Raw genomic sequence first — 22569 nt, forward strand, 5'->3', positions numbered from 1 at the left:
TTCTACGGATAAAATGCAATTTATTCTACCTGTAAACAAAAAGTAGGATAAATTCACTTCAATCTTCAATTTGTAAACATCTTAGGGCAAAACAATCAATTAAACTAAAATTTACCGGGTACTAAATAGTGCACTGAACTTAAATTGACATTATCATTTGAATGGACTTACAATTTTTATATTATAAAAAAGTTACTGAAGCTTGAAAATCTAGATAATATATATTTTTAACTACTACTGACTAAAAGGTTAAATTTTATTGGCCACTAATTCCATTTTAAAGGTTCATCACAAATAAGGGCATTACGAAACATTCCCTCAAGACAATATGGTCATGAGGATGAAATACAAAATGTAAAAAAAAAACCATGTGATGAATATAAGCAGATGTAATGTATAGGTCAATGATACAGCAACCCATTAACACAAAAAAAAAACAAAAAGACATCTAGATGCTGTTTGTTTACTGTATACATATCATTTTAGTTTTTCGATTGTTGTTTAGTACATAAATCTGCCTGTTGATTTTCTTATTTGAATTGTTTATTTCATTTGTTATGTCTAAGCCTTTAATAGCTTGCTATGAGGTATAGGTTTTGCTCATGGTTGAAGGCATTACAGTGACCTATAGTTGCTAACTTCTACATCATGTGGTCTCTGGTGGATATTTGTCATCATTTGCAATCATATCACAAGGTTCATCGTCCAATTTTTTTTATAATCAAGTGGTCAATATAGTGGCTAAACAACAGACAAATGTCTATACAATTTTTTCAAGCTCTAAATTACCAGGAGTTAAGAATAAATAAAACATGGGCTATTAACAATCAACCAAAAAGTCCCCAAATGACAAAAATTAAAAAGTTCATAACCAGCTGATTCAAATTACATTTGACTTAACTTCTTTTGCCACATTTTTTAAAACAACACCAATCAAAAGAGTGTCTTTGAAATGTATTGATTTACAGATTTTCCATCTAGACATTGAGAAATTGAGCTCCACAGAACAACTGTCATTCAACTACATACAATAGAAATTTGTTCATTTTTCTGTGCCATGGAATTCTAAAACTGGCAAAAAGTACAAGTACACAATTTGATCTGTATTTAGATAATCAGATTTCAATAGTATCTTTATTAAAAGTCGTAAAATTACATGTTTCATTCTCAAATACATGTATAATGCTATCGACAAAAGTCCTATAATGAGATACATTGTCTAAGGTTGTAAAAAATATTTATTGCTTAAGCATGTTTAGTAACCAATAATATTTCAACCTTATTGATAAATAAGATTATTGGAAAATTATGATAATAAACTATTGTCAACAATTTTTTTGGTGACATAATATACATATATTTGTCAATAATAATCATTTGGTGACAAAATAACATGAATTGATTATGGATGATAAAAAATATTGACACTATAACTGATGAATACCTGGTACTCTTCTCAATCAACGAGTTTACTTAATGTACATATATAAAAAAAACATTTCACATGTAAGTTGATGGCCACCAAGTTCACTTTTTAATATCTAATAATTATTACCATGATTACCACAAAACCACATACTGTGGATTCAGTTATTTTCGTGGTTAACAATTTTGGTGTATTGAGGAAAAAATGTATTTTTGTTGATATTTGATTTTGTATTTTTGCTAAGGTCTGCATCATACAAGCCTGTAGAAAATTTGTAATTCGTTGAACATTTGATTTCGTGGTTGACCTGTACCCACGAAATCCACTAAAACTGGTATCCCACGAATAACACTGAATCCACAGTATCTACAAATGTAAGTAAAGATTGTCCTTGCTGTAGAATAAATCTTCCTTCAGTCACGTAACCAGCAATCAAATTAAACATCCAAAATTTAAATGAAGTACATGTAAGTGGGCTCAGATACATGTAACTCATTAGTGTACGCAACAGACACTGTACGTGTGAACTTTTAAGAATTTTACCACAACTATATTTAACGGTACATCACCTATCCATATACAGGCACATGCCGAATAATATAAATATCTTTATCTTTATAAATATGCATGAACATGTATTAAAATGGGATGGACTTACGGTATAGAAATTGTAAGTCTTGCTAAATAAAATAAATATTATGTCCACTCTATAGGGTGCACAAAGTGGACAAGATGCTTAACTGTAGATATTTTTGCTCACTCCAACATAGATTGATGGAAAAAGACAAATTAACATGAAATTGATTCTTAAGAAATTTGTAAAAAAATTTGTAAATTCAGATTTATATGAAAGCCTTAATATTACTTGAAATTGTCCAGATTAGACAATATCGCCAGATAAATACATCTACCTAAATTACTTAATTTTCACATGTTTCAACATACATATATATAGGAAAAAAATGAATACCCATTATTCTAATATTTTAAATTACCCTGATTCGATCTCAGGAATCATGTAAATCCCATTATCCAATGTTTCCGCTGGCATCTTGAAATCTTTATTTTTCACCAAATAAAATCTTAAATTTTGTTATTGTCCACTTTAACAGACAGAATCAAGCAAATCGAAACCGTGTCAGTTATGTCAACAAAATGTTTATTATTGTAAATCCACCTATGGTCACAATAACGTTAGGTCATTGAGCCATGGATTAAAAGGTTTTTGTCCTGTTATGTAAACTTTCCTCTGATTAGCATACAAGCCTTTTTAAAACTCCAGCCAACTTGATAACTCTATTAGCAAATACCAGATAACCACAATATATCAATGTTGTAATAAAAACCATTCATCCTTAAAAAAATATTGTTATCCCACTGACCAACGAATGTCAGGGTTAATATCTCCTTAGACAGAAAGTGTCCAACTGCCTTATAAAAACATTTCTATAACATATAAACAAAGACAATTATCACCTTGTTATCAAAACAACAGCCAATATGAAATCATATCTGATTTGACAAGATAAATACCAAGGACGTCATCAAATGACACTAGACAATTAGAAATTGAGGACATATACTTATTATCCTCTTTACCCATATGTAACAGGTATAGTACGCTGACAAGGTGTGATTGATAATATCAATTCACTGACATGTGCACTGATTAAAACATCCATGTGGTTTTTAAAAAAAATTATAATATTACATAATTATTATCATATCTAAATATTGAATCATTAATTTTGATAAACAATTTTAAATGTACATGTAGCTAAGGGACATAAAGGAGACATCAAGAATTTAACCTTTTCATTTCCCCCTAAGCCAGAATATTTCTGTGAATTCAATGAAAATGTATTTATTATTTTCTTACTTATTATTCAAAGTGGTTTCGCATAATCAAAGGTACATGCAAACATAACCCATACATGTTCAAAATGGCTAATTTAAAGGAAAGTGTTACATCAGGATATGTTTTTAACATGTTCTCTCTTAAGGAAAACATTCAAAAGCTTATATTATTAATGCTTATTTTTCCCTAAGCAGGGATCCTATTTCATTGTTTGTTTGATTTCTGCATATACTATTCTTACAGCCCAGTATGTATTTATTTTTTTATTTTTTTTGTTGGGGGGTGGGGGGAAATTAAATGTGAACATTTGAATACTGTACTTTAATTTTAAAGGTAGACTGACATTTTGACAGATATCAATGGCTTTCAAAATTCAAAAAGACTTGTAACATTGGACTTCATTTTTTTTAACATACTGCAAGCTAAAGTTAGAATTATTTAGCTTGTAGAATTTTAAAGAGCGTCTTAGGTTTTTTGTTTTTTTTTTGTCAAATTCAATCCTACATTTTTGTGTACATGTATCTAACGTTTGCCAAGTTAAATTATTATTCAATACCTGAATACAAGTAAAAATAGATACACATGATATATTTGTTTAATTTCCTAGAATTGTATGTAACAATGAACATGTTGAAATCAAAATAAAGAAAATAATTTTCGATTTTTTTTTTTTTTTATTTTTAAACTTTGAATCCATTAATATAAAAAATAAAATAACATGTCAGAAGTCTTTATGTGTTGACAAAAAATGTGGTCGCTTGTCATTTTTCGAGGACATTGTTGACGTAGTTACATCATGTACAATCAGTACATTATTACGTTTTTTTAGAACAAAAACAACCAATACAACATGGTCACAAAAATGCCAAAACATGACATTTATATTGACAATTAATACAAGTATTTATCCTGAAAATACACCAAGCAAAATTTTGATGGACAAATTAACTAACAATGCTACTCCGGGAGCTAAATTGAACTAAATTCGTCAGATAAATCTTTACTACGTACTCGGAGTGCAAAATGTATGCTTGAAACACCAAATCAAGTATTTTTATTGGTTGAATTCTGAGTCTGAGTACAATAAGTGTACTCAAAATGTTTATGACCACAAGGCCAGAGCTTGATATATAACTCTAAATGCTTTACATGCAACACTTAAAACTTATTTTAAAATAACACTGATAAATCAATCTTCAGAGATACATGTAACTTAAAGAACATGACGAAGTGACCATGATGAGAGATTGAATGTAAAATCTTTGAGTATCAATATATATGTTAATGAAACAGCAACAAGCAATGGAGACATACATGTATATGAAGGATATGCATTAATCAGACTGTGAGACTGAAACCCAACACCACAGAATGATATAGCAACATCTAACAAATATCTATAGATGTTTTCTTTATAATAAACATGTACATGTTCTCTTTGGGGTTTGCAGTCTTTGCGCTCAACCACAGGCCCACCAGCCCAGGCTTGTGAAAATGCTGTCGGGCCTGTAAAAATCATCTCTACAGGCCATTAGAATCTAACCAAAATTTCGTAAAATTCAGCTTCGGGTCTGTACATTCAAAAGTTGAATGTGAAGACTGGGTTTGTGATTTCAAAAAAGCACAATTTGTACATCGGAAATTATTTTCATTTTGAATCAGAATATATTTGTCCCAAATAAAATTTAGTCCATAAAAAGTAGCATGTGAGGTCTATACATACACATATATAACAATACTCACTCTGATTTTGATCCATCTCCATTGCAACTGGGTGTGTTTGTGTTCACATCATCTGTTTTACATTTTTCCACAGCTTGTGTGACTTTTTCTATGACATTATTATTAAGGGATAAGTCCTGTTCTCCATTATGGTTTATCGGTGGTGGTGATTGGTGGTTTGGCTGTACTGCTGAGGTCATTTTGTTCAAATCAATGGTCAATGTGTTTCACATTCTGGCATATTTGATAGATTCTAAAAAAAATATAAAGATATGTAATACAAAATGTTACAATACATGTATCATGATTATTTAAAATAAAATAACTACATGTACATACTGCAGTGATTTTATAAGGAACATGAGGGCATGTACATTGTATTTTCCTTCCTTATTAAAGTTGGGTTCTATCAATATGATCAATGCACACAACTATTATACTAAAATCACATTGTTAGCAGAAACAAAATATATGTGGTTCATATTAACTTAAATCATGTTAGTCATTTTTTGAATCAGATTGAAATCCACCTCTTATAAATTCAAAATATATTTAATAATAACACATGTGTACATTTGGCCTTCGACTGTTGTGTGCACTTTGGTTGGGTTGTTGTCTCTTTGAAATATTCCCCATTTCCATTCTCAATATTATTTGAAATGAAATGAAACTATGTGTTTGTAAAAAGAACCTTTTGATCATTTAATGGATACCACGGTTGGCAAAAACCCAGGTGTTCAATGAGTATTGCCCAGCTCAGTGGGAAATACTGGGATAACCCGGGGTTTTACTGGGTTTTACCAGGTAATACTTGACAATACTGGGTAATATGAAATACTGGCCTGAATTTTAAAGAGGATTCAGTGATTAATCGCAATTCTAATATGACGTGCTTCTTTCGCTTTTGTAAACAACACCGTGATAAAATTCTCGATATATCTATACTTAGCACAGACTCAGAGATGTTCATAATAATGGCTGTTACAATATACATCCCATGTAAATCCACATATATTGTAACCTATGTGAAAATGCTATGCCGATTTCGCTGTGTTAAAAATTGCAATTGAAAAAAACTACACAACCTTTCTTCTTATTCTGATGCATAAGAAATAAGAATTAATGCATTATAATTAGAGCTAGGAAAAATGTACAAAATCAAAATAAAATAAAATTCCGCGAAATTCCATTAATGTTTTTGGCGCATTCAAGTCATTTCAAAACATGACGTCATACGAAAGAAAATGCTGAACTTTTTTCGGTTGCGTTAACCCTCCAAATTCGGATAATATTGCATTTCAATTGAGTTTTGAGGTAGGTGTTGTTATGTTTTCTATTCTATTGCATTATTTGCACATTTATTGATTTCAGCAAGTCAACATGGCGGCTCCTTAGTTACGAAATGCCAACTGTGGATTTACTGTAGCTTACGAGAAAAAAATGTTAATTCAAAATGGCAAATGTTAGGGTTGAAAATTAAAAGAATTAAACATATTTTTTCTAGCGGTTATTTAAGAAATAATTCATGCAAGCTATAAATTTATTAGAAATTTTTAGCTTTATCTAACAGTGGGTAAAATAGAACAGCCACACATACGGCATACCCAACCGTGCTTCATTTTTTAAATGACCGTATTTGTCCTATTAGAATCAAAATAATTCATGGAAGCCATAGATTTGTTATAAATATACACATGGCCTGGGCCATGATATTCCTTATTTTTACCCCTCGATAACGCTCAGGAAAAAAATCAAATATCACGGCCCAGGCCATGTGTAAATTTCCAACAAATCTATGGCTTCCATGAATTATTTCTTAAACATGTTAAAAGCAATACATTAAAGTCAAAGAATTTTTTTTTTTTTTAAATATAACTAATATCATGAATATTAAGAATTAACATTTCTATACAACTGTACAATGATGTAATGAAAATTACTTCTAAACATTTTTTGTTCATTACTAAAATTGTTTACTAAGTTTTAGAATATGTTTATGTACATTACTAATTAATAAGTAATTATTCAGATTATTATCAGATTATACAAATTTGTTTATATAACAATAATCAGCCTTTTGATTACTATAAGTGTTCATGGTCTCTCCCTTAAGGGTGTTTATTTAGCAATAAGATTGTTTCACAATCAAAATTTACAATTCACTTTAACACTGCAATAAAATACCTTTTTCAACTTGATTTTATAATGCAACAAAGCCTGGAAATTAACAAGGCATCCTGAAATATCCCAAACTTGTATTCTGCATGTTTGGAATTAGTGGAGAAAAGGAAGAAATTGAATTTTCAATCTTCAGGAATGACTTTCAATGGTTATCTGTATAAAATGTATAAAATGTATAATTTTAGCTATAATACTATTAAACTACAACAAGTCTACTATTTTGGTTTTAAGTTTGAAAATCTTATTACCCAGTATTGCCCAGTATTACGTTTCTAGGATTATTGCCCAGTCCGGGAAAACCCGGGTTTTCCCACCCGGGTAATACTTTTCCAACTTTGATGTATTTTTTTGTATTTCTAATTTATTTTGATGACCTAAATTTATGCACTTTTTTTGTGAGAACATATGTTGTACATGTATTGTGTGTATAACAATTTAAAAGCAACTGTACATGATCATTGATGATATGTATAAAGAGAGGTAACTCCTACTCATTAAGGGGCATTAACTGTCAAATTCATGTTCACCAATTTGACTGAAATTCTCATATAAACATACTAAAAAAACATATATATCCAAATTATAAAATGTCAAGAACAGTTAATAATCACAGGCACTTGTTCCTAAATTTGTTTTTACCTATTTAACTTCATATAACACAAGGTAATCAACTTGTATTTTATTGAAATGACATTTGGTTGCAAATTTTCATCTTTTGTCTATTCCGTGTTCGTCTTTCCCAGTAAAACTTATTATGCCGTAAACCTATATAATTGTACGTACACATTGGTTTATAACACACCTATCTTTGTGTCTGAATTAATTCATTACATGACTTCCAAGTAGGCCAACTCCAAGCCATGTCCTCATCTCACAAATTGACAATGACATGTCAGTGTTCGAAAATTAAATAGAAATCTAGGATTCTGATAGGTCAATCTACTCTCTAAAAATTAATATTGGAAAATTCGAAAAATATAGAACTTAAGAAACCTTAAATATCACTATTTTATCAGGTATTTAATTGCAATATTGTAATATTTACGATATCAGTTATAAGTTTTTTTAACATTTAACATAATACATGTTTAATAATTATTTTTTCAAGGTGGCTTTACATTGTGAGTTGAGGACATGGCTAAGGTTTTGCCTACCAGGAATTAATTCAGACAACAAAGGTAGACACTGCCACTGTCATAACTATTATATATATATAGATAAATTTAATCAGATTTACAGCATAATAAGTTTATTGGGACAGGCTACCATGGAATAATATAACAAAAATTTGCGACCTAGTAACACTAAAAAAAAAAGAAAATTGAGTACCTAATTTTAGAACTAGTGATAATTATGCATGAACTCGTTATAAAATATAATGTATTAGCATTTTGAGCAGCTGATTTTGAGCATATTTTAGACTAGATACATGTACATGATGTACCATCTAATTAACCATCAAGATGACCTCCAAATAATGCAGATAGTCATATGACTCAATATAAAACATTAAAATAAATAGAAAGACAAGCATATTTGCAATTATAAAATGACAATTTTTCTAGGTCTGTTTAATGTGAGAGATAGTCATTCATTTGTGTTTTTTTGCCTAAATTGTACATGCTGTATGTTGTCAAATATACATGCAAACAAGTAAGCGTATAAACACTCTAAAATTCATATCCAGGGCTCACCCCAGCAGGCAACTGGGAAAAAGAAGTCGTTTTCCCGTCCGTCACTTCGCTTTGCCTGATCGTCAAATGCGATATCTAGTAGCCCATGTGTTCACCCTAGTTTCTTGCAGTCACTTTTGTCATCAGCAATTTTCCATTTTTACTTAGTCAACAAAACATCAATTTTTCATTTATAAGTAAAGAAATTCAAAGACATAAACGATTTATTTCTTTAGAAAAGATGTGGTTGTATGTATGTTATTTCAAAGAAATAACTTTTGTGAAGTATTTTCTTTCACTTCAAGTACTTGTTACTGGAGAAAGTATATCAAAACAGTCTGATTTTCGCCAAATTTTAATTTCTTTATAGTATTAGTTCTGAGCTTGTGATCCACACACACAAAACATTGAAGTGCTGCGAGCGATTGAGCACTTCTCTTTTAAGTCTCATCACTTCTCCCTATCAGTTTGAAAAAGAGAAGTCACTTCTCCCTAGTACACTGAAGTAGCGTGAGCCCTGAACTCACCTGGCCCAAAGGGCCAGGTGAGTTTTTCTCACCACTTTGCATCCACTGAGTCCGTTTGGAAATATTGACATTTAGCAAGGAGAGCTAACCAAAAGTTTTTTTATGCACGTGGAATGCAAAGTTTTCACTTTTGGGATTTTTTATTCTTCTGTAAGCATGGTAAGCTGTTCCATTGGTGCGTCTGTAGTTATCGTATATGCTCTCAAGTAACCATTATCGGAAGCAAAATAAAATACTTCATCAAAGTAATTGTTGTTTCTTTGAAATAACATATCCGGTCACGATACAACCAATCAGTAAAGTCAATACTTTCAAAGCTGTTCTAAAGAAATAAATCGATTCAGTCTTTGTATTTCTTTACTAATAAATGAAAAATTGCTGTTTTATCATGTTTATTTACTTGGTAAAAATGGAAAATTGCTGATGACAAAGGCGACTATTTAGAACACCAGGGCATCTAGATATCACTTTTGATGGTTTGGCAAAGAGAAGTGACGGACCTGAAAGCGACTTTTTCGTCACAATTGCCTGCTAGCATGACCCCTGTGAGCTAATAACTAATGAATCTTTAGTGTCTATTAAATTTAAATTAGATCATAAAATTGATATCAGATATAGAAAACAAAAACAAAAAGATTTTTCAGGGGAAAATTACCAGATTTGTATTGGATATGTTTGTTAACACTAATGATTAAAACATGCTGATGTGTCTATCCTTTTCATTTGGAAATTTGATTATTTTAGTTTTTTCTGTTTAGGTAGATAATGTCGTCATAATTAAAATGCCTAGTAGCATGACCAACATTGTGGATGATTCCATACTTCAGATTTAGTTCAATAAAAATATAAATGTAAGAAATTAAGTAAACTGGATATTTCATTATACAAGTCTTTATCATGAAAACATTGATGTATGCCATAATGGTTTTTCCACTTTATACAGTCGAACCTTGTTGTGTCGAACTCGGTTGTGTCGAAAACTCGGATGAGTCGAGGTAATTTCTCGGTCCCGGTAAAATTCCCGTTTGATCAATGCATAATTATCTCTGATGAGTCGAACTCGGTTGATTCGAATACTCGGTTAAGTCGAGTAAATTGATAGTCCAGTTGATGTAAAATTAATGTAAATTGACCCCGATCTCTCGAAGTTCTAAAGTAAGAAATCGAAAGGATAAAAATTCAAATCGGATGTATTTCTTATGCAACCCAATCACTTTCAAAAGAGATTACAGCTGAGTTAACATATTTGTTTGAATAACAGTTAAAATGACATGTTTATGGTGACCGGTAATTAACACCCCGTCACCTTTGTTGATTGTTCAACAAAATGTTAGTATGTTAAACATTTTTCACAAGAGATAAAAACGAAACGAATTTAAATGACCCAAGCCGAGATTTAATGAATCGTTAGATTTAAAACTCATTAATTACAATAAATAAAAGGATTAAGACAATTATGATAAATTCATGATAATTTAATGTAAAGCAGACGACCTCTTTAGACATGTAGAGACCGTTCAGAACTTATTTCATTCCGCAAGTGATTTCATAATTTATAGTGACTGACCTTTGTAAATAATTGTGTAGACTATTGATTTTATTTGTGCATGATTTGTATCTGTACTTGTGTGTTTAATTATTACGAAGGACCAAAAAATGGAGATTGAATACACAATCATCAAGTGTCATATCGAAAAAGTAACACTGTTCATTGTATCTAGTTTACACAACTCTTATACCGTATTTCATACATTCCAAATTTATGACGACACACTCGACCTCGGATGAGTTGAATACCATGGTCCGGTCCCTTCAACTTCGACACAACAAGGTTCGATTGTATGTACATATAGTTGTTGACTTTAGTTATGTCTTGCACAATGCAAAATAAATCAAATTAAGTTTATTTTGAAAAAAACAAGTAAGGCGAAACAATTTGATTTTCGTGTGGGGGAGGGGGGGGGGGGGGATTGGGGCAGGAGGATTTTAAAAAGGAAAGTTGTCTTAGCCATGATAGCTTACTTACATGCTTCACCCCATATACTTGCGTCATAGTATATTTTTAGAGCTATCTTTATCAACAGGCAGCGATGAGCGAGGGTGGTAATGGGGGAACCTTCGTGACTATTGACTAATAACAGTAAAAAATCTTGCCAAATAACGTCAATGGTAATTTTTTGTGCATGCCTATAAAAGGTACATTTTCTTAATGACGATAAAAAATCGACTGATTTTGACTAATCATTATAAATAATATCCAAAAAATAACAGAAACAGATAATTACTTGAGACCTCTATTCTAACAAATCATGATGAGGATATTTTGACAAATCAAGATAAAATTTTGACCAATTTGATGCTGACAGTAGCCGAAAATGACTGTTTGACGCCTGACAGTAAAGGGTATTCTTACCCTAATGATAGAACATTCAATTTTTCCCAAACAGTGGAACAGTAGATTATATCAAAATTCTCTTTTTCACTTTCAGCACAGTACTGTCAGTAGTCAGTAGTTACTGAGTTTGGGACAAAAAGTAATATACATGAGTGTATTTCGCCTTTCTCGACATTTGTTTGAGTGTATTTTCCCTTTCTCAACATTTGATTTCACCAAGCTGAAGTTTAATGGAAACCAGACACTGTTTAGTCGATTTCGGGTTGTCAGCTGACTGAAAATTGTTCTTTTTTTAGTTTGTTTACATAATCTTCTGTTTGTAAACCAGTTAGATCTCCAAATCTGGATTCATTTTACTGGTTGTGATGTTAAAAGTGTCGTTAAAAGGAAGTTAGCTTCTTACATAGACCACTCAAAAGTTGACAGAAGACGGAAGAATTTGTACTTTTACAGGTAAAGTTGCGATTTCAACGACATATTTTCAGTGACAGTTCCACTCAATTGATCAGGCATGCGCATTATTAAGGAAGTCAAAGGTCATATATAAAATTTAAAATCATGTCCGAGTTTTTTCCGGAATTCTTAGAGTTTTTTTTTAATTTGTATGTTTAAAAAACTGTAAATTGATTATATAAATTTATTTTACTTCCAAGAGGTATAGAAACATATGAACATATTTTCGAGGGTATGGATGTGGGTCCTTCAATTTTTTCGCTCATTATTCAATTTCTTTATCTTTAGAAATAATGACTATTCTGTATTCTGGACATTTTTCGTTTTTTTGTAATCAGTATATTTTTACCCAATTCTTTAATTTTGCAGTTATTCTTTAGATTTTAGCAGCCCATTATTCTCTTTTCTTTACCCCCCCTCCATTTTCTCTATTCTTTATTTTTTTGCCCATTATTCCCTATTCTTGTAAACCCCACCCACACCCTCATTAGCTTAAGTTTTTTTTTCTTTAAGTTTCTTTAAGTTTCTAGCGATCCTTCAATTATTGAAGATTATTCGCCGGGCGTCGACTATAAAATTTTATAATTTACATTGTAGCAAGAAAAATAAAAAGAAACAAAATCAAAAAATCAAAATAATGTATGTACATTTGAAAAAATTTATTTAGATAAAACTATATACATTTGATAACAAAATAGTTAGGGATAGAAAATGGGGATGAGAGCAGATTCTGAGATCATACTCTTGAATCACTGTACTGTACTGCATGATACTATTTGTTGTGGCAGATGATTCCAATTTATACTTGAACTGTTCGTGGATAAAATGAATATGTATAACTGTCTTTAGATGTTTGTATTTGCCTAAATGAGTGTGGATTGCTATGTCTAGTTCTATTGTCTAGTGGGATCAAAAGATTATATGTAGGGACTGCAACAATTTCGTGTATAATTTTGTAGAAGAAGACAAGTCTGTAATATCGTAAACGCCTAATTTCAAGTGGGTACCAATTTAAGTCTGTCATCATTTCAGTAACTGAGCTGGTGTTATGGAAGCGGTTGCATGAGAAGCGCGCTGCTCTTCTTTGAACTTTTTCAATTTGTGAAATTTGCTGTTTTTGATGTGGATCCCAAATAGTTGAGCAGTACTCTAGTTTTGGTCGGACAAGAGCTTTAAATGCATGTGCTTTAACTTTAGGTGTGGCTATTTTTAGGTTTCTACGAATAAATCCAAGAGACTGATTTGATTTTGATGTCATGGTATCGATATGTTTGTCCCATTTTAAATTTGATTGAAGAGTTAGGCCTAAATATTTTGTAGAGTCAGCTTTTTATAGAGAGTGATTGTGTAATTTATAAGTGAAGTCTAAAGGTTTGCGTTTTTGAGTTACACTGAGAATGTTGTACTTATCAGGGTGAAAATGCATGAGCCAGTCCTGCTCCCATCTGCCGGCCGCTTCCAAGTCAGACTATAATTTATATGTGTCATCTGGTTTTTTAATTTCCCTCTAAATAATACTGTCATCTGCGAACAATCTTAATGTACTATGTTCAATATATTCTGCCAAATCATTTAAAAATATTAAGAATAAAATTGGACCAAGCACTGTGCCTTGAGGTACCCCAGATGTTACAGGCATTTTATTTGATGTTTCACCTTCAAGGACTACTGTTTGTGTTCTGTTTGTTAAAAAATCTTGAATCTAATGTAATGCATTGCAATTTATACCGTAGAAACCGATTTTATACATGACTGACCATTATTTAGTTCTACCGGAAATAATTCTACAAACGACTGAGTGAAATACACTTCTTACTCAATTATGAAATGAGCTCAACTTTCGAGCCATTATAAAACAATTATGATATGATCTGTGACGGAAAGCTCGCGCAATGTATGTATGACTTCAGTACTGAAACTAAGTAAAATAAAGTATTTAGAGTACGGATCTTAAACTTCTATAGAATTAAGGTTTTGGTTGAAATATTCATATACCCCTTTAACGATTTCCTAAGATTTACAAAAAATCCAATTTGAGACCTCGTTTAGCAAAAAATATTAAAACAACACTTTATAAGAGCTAGGGTTGTAAAGGGTTATTTTCGTGCAACGTGTTTGCACTTATTCATTTCCCGTGTTTTCGTGCTTCAGGTCCGTTATTCTCCGTGTTTCGTGCAAATTGCCGAACTTCCTCCGTGCATGCGAAATTTCTATTTTACGTTCATCGTGAATTTCAACTTTAATTTCACGTTCTTTCATGCAGAGACCCCCCCCCCCCCCTTTTACCACCCTCTTATAAATTTCATGCGTTCGAAGCACTTTTCTGGGTTTACCTTCATCAGGAACGACCAAAGCCAAATATATGAAGGCCACGGATGTATAAGAACCGAAACAGTTAAAGAGCTTGGAAAATGTATACATGAAAATGTTCACAAATATGACATATAGACATGATATAGTTCAGTGTTGGATCTGGCGATGTAAACACCTATTATATACACTGTGAATGTAAGTATAGTATACAGTGATGATTCATGAACCTTTTGGACACATGATTTGCTACATGTATAATGATTAAAACAAATACCAAAGAATTTAATCCTTCCACTTAGATGACTGGAGCGAGACAACATCAACACTGGTGTGCACAAACATTCTGTGACACCCCAAGACTCTACGTGATCATTAAGAAAGATTACAACTTTCCTCGAATACCCACCACCGCATTGATTCATGGAGTTTCATATAACATAATAATTTGTCTTACATCTACAACCTTTAACGATAATATGCTTCAGCTGTATAATTGCAATATGACCAGATTAAAAAAAGTACTGTGTAAAATGCTATTCAGAATTAAATTGCGAGCATGGATTCAGGCTTTAATACAGTAATACTTAATACAATATATAATAATAATATATATATATATAAGTCTAAATTGAAAACAACGTTCAAACTTATGATTGCGTTGGATAAAAAGCGCAACTTTTACACGTGTGCATGGAAAACAAATTTCTTGGTAGAGGGGTCTAAATACAGCACAAACAACATTTTCCAAAAGACCAAAAAAGTGAAAAAGTATATTATAACAAAACGCATTTGACTAACAGGTCGAACAACGGATGTTCTTAAACCATGCTGACTGCCATTGGCGATTGCCAAATAAACGGATCACAAGATGTAACAAAATGGATCTTTATTATTAATTTAATACCAAACAGAAAACAATAAACTTGCGGAGAGGATGATTTACCGCAAACGTGAGGTGCAAACATTTGTACACCATATCCGGATTTCGACAATTAATGTCTCTTCAGTGATGTTACTGAGGAATCGGAACGGTATTTGGAAGGCCAAAAAAGATTTGCACAACGGTACTAATATAAGATGGTAATATACGAAGATGATGTTAAAATCGTGTTGACAAATATATCGGCTTAACAAATAGCAGTTCCACTAACTTGCAGATAATGATCGCCATCAAAGGTGAAGTTGTTGTTCTTTAGTACCAGCGTGAGCATTTTGACCAGGCATTCAGTGGGTGGATATTTTACTGGTCGGGAATTCAAAATTCTTTACATGCATCAATGCCATCTGCATGTGATTCATGTACAGCCTTTCCACAAACGCCTCAATGGCCATATATATATAGGAGTGATATCTCTAAGAATCAACTTCTCCAATTTTCTCAGCATTTCAGACAATTAGGTCACAAACTTTATGACTTTAACCGCATGAAAATCCTAGTGATTAAACAGAACATTCACTGGAGTGATGCCGAGCGACAGGTTCGGGAAAGCTCTTGGATAAAGGAACTAAATGTACATCATCCAAACGGCATCAATAAGAAATACTAGCAGTTTTATTTTTCACTCTTTTTGGGATGTAAATATTCACAGTCACGTATATTTGAGTATCGAGTTTTGTTTTACATAATGATGTTCAAAATTTTGGATTAAATCAATAGACCAAAACTTGCCTGTATTACTGAGTTATTTTACACATACAATCAGTATTGTTAAAATTATTGACACTGACGAAGGCTATTTGTTAAGCCGAAATATTTGTCAACACGATTTCATAACATCATCTTCGTATATTACCATCTTATATTAGTACCGTTGTGCAAATCTTTAGACTTATATAATTTTTTCCTTATCTGCGCAGTATCACCCATCCTAGACGATCCGGTACATATTAAATTTGCTGGTTGGTCTTTATTTTATAGACTTATTTATATATATATATATTTGCACCTCATGTATGCTGTATACCATCTTTTCCGCAAGTTTATTATTTTCTGTTTGGTATTAAATTAATAATTAAGATCCATTTTTACATCTGGTGATCTGTTTATTTGGCAATCGCCATGGCAGTCAGCAGGGTTTAAGAACATCCGTTGTTCGACATGCTAGTCAAATGCGTTTTGTTAAAATATACTTTTTCACTTTTTTTTGGTCTTTTGGAAAATGTTGTTTGTGCTGAATTTAGACCACTCTACCAAGAAATTTATTTTGCATGCGTATAAAAATTGCGGTTTTTATCCAACGCAATCATAAGTTTGAACGTTGTTTTCAATTTAGACTTTCAACTCGTCTAAACATCAGCCCAACAATGTTAGATCTGTAAATGTGCTTTCACAAATTTTTTGTTCTTCCCTCGCCGGGATTCAAACTCATGCTACTAAGATATCGTGACACCAAATCGCCTGCAGTGTATCCAACGCGCTAGACCACACGACCACCTAGTCTTCACAATAATAAAGCTTTCGGTGGCCAGGTGTTACCTTTCCTCGTCAGTTTTAATCTAGTGTCGTGAAACAGTACATGATATATAAGGCATGAAGATGGAATTGTTACAGATATTTCAGCTGATCTGTAACAATTCCATCTTCAACAAAGTGTAGTAGTCAGTCGAGGACCAGCTTTGAAGTTGCATGTGATAAACGTCACGGACATTAACGGAAAGGCATGTGATAACATTCCGGAAGCAGTCAATAAAGGTTCGTTTATCAGCCCGACGAGGAAATTCTAAGGAATCTGGTCAATAAACATAGTAATCCTTTCATAGACTTTTAATATTTTTAAATGTTATTGAACAGTTAAATTTAAGTAATATTTTATACAAGTATATGATAATAAGGATTATTATACTTCACGTTAAAATGCCATATTTTGATTGGCTAATACGTGAGTGTTAATTTACTCTATCACATGGCTGAGCAGGTGACAATTTTTTTGAATGTCACCCTCTCGTCCAGACCAATCAAAAATCGATAATGTAAAGGACAATGAATTGAATTTACATCAAGTAATTAAATACAATGCTTAAGTTCTACGTTTTTGCTCAGATTTTATTATTTGACTGTCAAAATAGAAAAAAAAAAAATAAAACATCATGCCTTACTTTTGTTGTTTTTTCTAATACCCGTAACGTTGTTATGTACGTGACGTCATAGAAAATACTTTTAAAATAAAATTAATCTGTTAAAGACAATAATGATAGGACATTCAGTATAATAAATTAAATAACACATAGCTGAGAGGGTGATAGAGTAGATTGGTACCCATCGAAAAAGCATTGTCAACCTTGGCTTCGCCGCGGTTGACAATGTTTTCTCGGGGTAACAATCTGCTCTATCACCCTCTCAGCTATGTGTTATTTATACAATATTACATATGGTGTAACATTCTACTTTTTTCATTGGTTATTATGATCACGTGTTTCAAAGGTTATTTCATGTATCTGAAGCCTTGTTTCTATTGATATGTATATTGACGGTCAATATTAAAAAGCTTGATCCAGATTTAAACCGTTCCGATCCGAAATTACTCTACGTCATGACGTCACACATAAGAATCAAAGGAGAAGCGCCGCAGCAGACGAAAATTATATAATTTGAATTCTTATTTGTTCTAAACAGAAAAAAAAATATGTTGTGTTTTTGGTTACAATAAAAAAAAGTTCATCTTATTAATTGATATTTTCAATGGCATGCAAAATACAATTTAGAAATACACAGAAAGAACATTGAAGTTCATTTTCCTATTACATTATTTACATATGTAATATAAAAATTAAGGACTTTCACTCAGTCACTATGATACGTTATATATGGACCTGTTAGTTTATATTGACACTCGGACTTCGTCCTCGGTCAATATTATCTGAACAGGTTTATATAATTATGTAGGACTCTAAAGTGCGATGGGGACGCTAAAACGCGATGGTCACGCTAAAGTGCGATGGTCTTCGCTAAAGTGCGATGGTTCGTTACGCTAAAGTGCGATGGTCTGTGCTATTCAATGGAACACGCTAAAGTCCGATGCCTCAATACGCTAAAACTGATGCGTTTTTCCGCGAAAGTGCGATTGTTTACGAAAATAAGGAAGTTAGCTAAGTTTAAAAGCATTCTGACATTACACGCCGTTTGTACAAAATAAGTTATTCACATGCCGGAAAACAAGAATGTTTGTCCAGGGTTTTATTAGACAGCGAAAAAGAAAAAAGAAAAAAAGAAACCAAATGATCCCAACCCGGAACGTTTTTGATCGGTTCTGGAAGAGGTTAACTTAATTCGGCTAATTTTTGTTTACAAGGGCTTCAAAACGACCAGTGTAAAACAATTCAAACGAGAAAAATAATGGCCTGATTTATAAACAAAATAATAAACGAAAAACAAATATGAAATACAGCAACAACGAAACAACTACCACTGAATTACAGGTGTAGGTTTATTGGCTTGAAACAGGTGCATAAAGTTAATACTAGCTACTGCAATGTAATCATTTCACTTTTTTAACATCTATCGTACATTGAATGAAAATAAGAAGATGTGGTATAACTGTCAATGAGACAACTATCCACCGAACACCAAATGTCGTTAATGTTGCAACTGATAACTTCACGGCCATCAACGTGGAGTCTTAGCCTACGACGCATAGCAAGTCATAAAGGGCCATACAATGACCAGTAGAAAACATTTCAAAAGAGAAAGACAACAGCATGATTTATAATCCGGCAAAAACAATTAACAAAGAAATTAATAGGAACACAGCAAAAAAAAAAAAACAAAAAAAAAAAAAACAATTGCCTGAACTTATTGCTATACCATCGCACTTTAGCGTGTCATACCATCGCGCTTTAAAAATCAAACAACCATCGCACTTTAGCGTCTGGCACCATCGCACTTTAGCGTAGACCATCGCACTTTAGCGTGATCATCGCACTTTAGAGTACCATCGCACTTTAGAGTCCTTCATATATAAGTGTTGACCTCGTCAAAAGTCCATAATTGATGAATATTTCTTAACAAATGAAACATAAAAAATATATAGAAAAGGGGGGTCCATTCCTCTAAGAGCCTGTACTTTGGTGCAAACAATCCTCTGTGCTTCTGTACATGGTCTGTTGTAACGAAACATTGATACAATCTCATTTGCATATCTCTATACCAATGTAATTTGGTTTGTTGAGAAATAAAGATATATATATATCTATATTTATAAAAACAGGATTTGCAACACAAAATGGTTGCATACTTAATTTTCAATACCAGATATAGATCCTTATTTTGTGTTTCTTTGCTGAATGACAGCATTGCGCAGTATAATAGCAGGTTAACATGTGAAGTAGGATCTTCTCACCCTTCCAAAACACCTTACATAATCCCCGAGTTCGTGTCGATTTTTAGTTTTCTAATTAGAGTAGTGATGAGTGTTGATTGTCTTTTCGTTGTTTATCGTTTTTTTTATATGGTATTGTCGGTTTCTCTTCGACTTATTAATTTTCATTGTTTGAATTTTTTAGATATTATTTTGGAACTTTGAATATATATACCATGTATATTGTACGTGTCACACTGAACGAATTCGAGGAAACAATATTTCGAACAATTTGAAAAGAAATGCATTTCAATAACCAAAATAGCAATGCGAGGGGGCGTCACTGAATAAAAATTCCGTGGGAATGACATAACTTTAAAAGACTTGGTCATGATTGATGAAACATATCGTTTTTAGTATTTGCTGTTTGTAAACGTCTTAATTCTTTTGCCGTTTGTGTGTTATTCATCTTTGTTGTTTTTTTCTTCATTGTCTATGATTTTTCTCTACTGCGTATTGTTCCCAGGAATCCCGATTGCTGTTTGTTTGGAGTCAATACTTATAACTTTTAAAGATTGGTTTAATTTTTATGAACATACACAAATATTTGCTGTTTTAAATTGTCTGAATTTTCTGATTTGTGTGTATTCTTGTATCGTTCAAGTTGTCTTTAATTTATCAAGATGATATAATGTTCTGTGGAATTCTGATCCCCGATGGTTCGGGTCCTTAAACTTATTTTTTTTTATGTCAGCGAACTTGCGAGTACTAAGTCTTATACAATTCAGTACTACTTGCAATGTAGCTCTATCTGGCTTGTTAAGCTCAAATGATATCCATTTGCATTTTAAAAAGAAATTTCAGTTTCTGACTTGTTATTTCAAAGTGAAATGTAAAACTTTGCAAGTATGATAAAGAAGTATAATTTTGCAAATATTTTACTTGCACTGTGGACTAAAAGACCCTACCCCTTTCATTTGAAAGTTTGTACACAGACATATATTGAACTATGTTTCTTCATCATGTCTTTTAAGTTTCAGACTGCCTTTTCAGTTATTAATGCAGATACTGATAATTCCTTTGATAAATATCTAAGGGAGATACATTTTATAGACAATCCGGAGTCGTTTGCGAGCTCGATTTATAGAACCTGTTATGCAGTAGTATTATATCTTTAAAATAAAATGCTCCGCAGGGCGCAGCTTGATACGACCGCAGAGGTCGAACCCTGAACAGTTGGGGCAAGTATGGACACAACATTCAAGCTTGATACAGCTTTGCATTTGGATTGTGATTAAATATTTGACACATCATAAATTTCTGACACAGAATGAATGTGGTCTAAGAACTTAAAAATTTTAAATTGGACATTCACCTATTATGGTCCAATATCCAAAATCTAAATACATGGTTAGATTCAGCATATCAAAGAACCCCAAGAATTCAATTTTTGATGAAATCAAACAAAGTTTAATTTTGGACCCTTTTGACCTCAATGTGGACAAAGTTGATAACGGGGCCCAAAAATCAAAAATCTAAATACATGGTTAGATTCAGCATATCAAAGAACCCCATATATTTAATTTTTGTTGAAATCAAACAAAGTTTAATTTTGGACCCAGATTTGGACCAACTTGAAAACTGGGCCCATAATCAAAAATCTAAATACATGTTTAGATTCAGCATATCAAAGAACCCTAAGAATTCAATTTTTGTTAAAATCAAACTAAGTTTAATTTTGGACCCTTTGGACCTTAATGTAGACCAATTTGAAAACGGAACCAAAAAATTAAGAATCTAAATACACGGTTAGATTCGGCATATCAAAGAACCCCAATAATTCAATTTTTGATGAAATCAAACAAAGTTTAATTTTGGACCCTTTTGACCTCAATGTGGACCAATTTAAAAACGGGGCCCAAAATCCAAAAACTAAATACACGGTTAGATTCAGCATATTAAAAAACCCCAAGAATTCAAGAATAAAACCCCATTGAAATTGGTCAAGAAATAAGCAATTTATACGAAGTATCTTCTTTTGCACAATACTGTGCAATTAAATATTTCTTGCTATTGCGCAATACTGTACAATTGACAATTTCTTGCTATTGCGCAATATTGTGCTATTGGATATTTCTTGCTATTGCGCAATACTGTGCTATTGGATATTTCTTGCTATTGCGCAATACTGTGCAATTGAAGATTTCTTGCTATTGTGCAATACTGTGCAATTGAAAATTTCTTGCTATTGCACAATACTTATTATATAATAATTTACACATCCTGTTTGGTGTGTACATGTATCTCCTACCATATCATTATTATTTGCTTTTAAATATAAATCAGAAATAACCAACTTAAAATGGAAAATTTTAAAAGGAAAAAACAAGGAAAAAAAAAAAAAAAGGAAACCCCCCCCCCCCAAAAATTTTTTGAACCCCCTTATGATTCATCACCCCCAAACTCAATCCCAGCCTTCCCTTTGTGGTATGGTACCAGGGGCGGATCCAGGATTTTGGAAAGGGGGGGCGTAGTATGTAATAGTTGCCGAGCGGAGCGAGGCGAAAATTTTTTGGACCTTTTTTTTTGGCTACAAAACATAAAATAAGTGTAAAATGCACATTTTTAGTGACGGTTCCTAACGTGGGGTATGTATATTTTATAGTTAAAGTGCCGGTAAGCTTGGTGCCGCATTCTCCCCATTAGTTGTCTATTATAAAATGATTG

General features: G+C 32.2%; 1 protein-coding gene across 2 annotated transcripts in view; it reads right to left on the minus strand.

Moving 5' to 3' along the window:
• Positions 1-12294, minus strand: part of LOC127724320 (rab-3A-interacting protein-like) — a 40378-nt gene extending 28084 nt beyond the window's left edge. The window contains exons 1-2 of one of the 2 annotated variants that reach the window (XM_052231250.1): positions 12186-12294; positions 5028-5259 (exon numbers count right to left, since the gene is read on the minus strand). In XM_052231250.1, the coding sequence (XP_052087210.1) occupies positions 5028-5206 (179 nt within the window). In that variant the 5' untranslated portion in view covers positions 5207-5259; positions 12186-12294. Of the gene's footprint in view, positions 1-2421; positions 2899-5027; positions 5260-12185 lie in introns of those variants that run through there. The other variant, XM_052231251.1, reaches the window with a different exon arrangement.
• Positions 12295-22569: the final 10275 nt, after the last annotated feature.

This window comes from Mytilus californianus, unplaced genomic scaffold (genome assembly GCF_021869535.1).
Source record: "Mytilus californianus isolate M0D057914Y unplaced genomic scaffold, xbMytCali1.0.p SCAF_14, whole genome shotgun sequence".
In the NCBI taxonomy this organism is placed as follows: domain Eukaryota; kingdom Metazoa; phylum Mollusca; class Bivalvia; order Mytilida; family Mytilidae; genus Mytilus; species Mytilus californianus.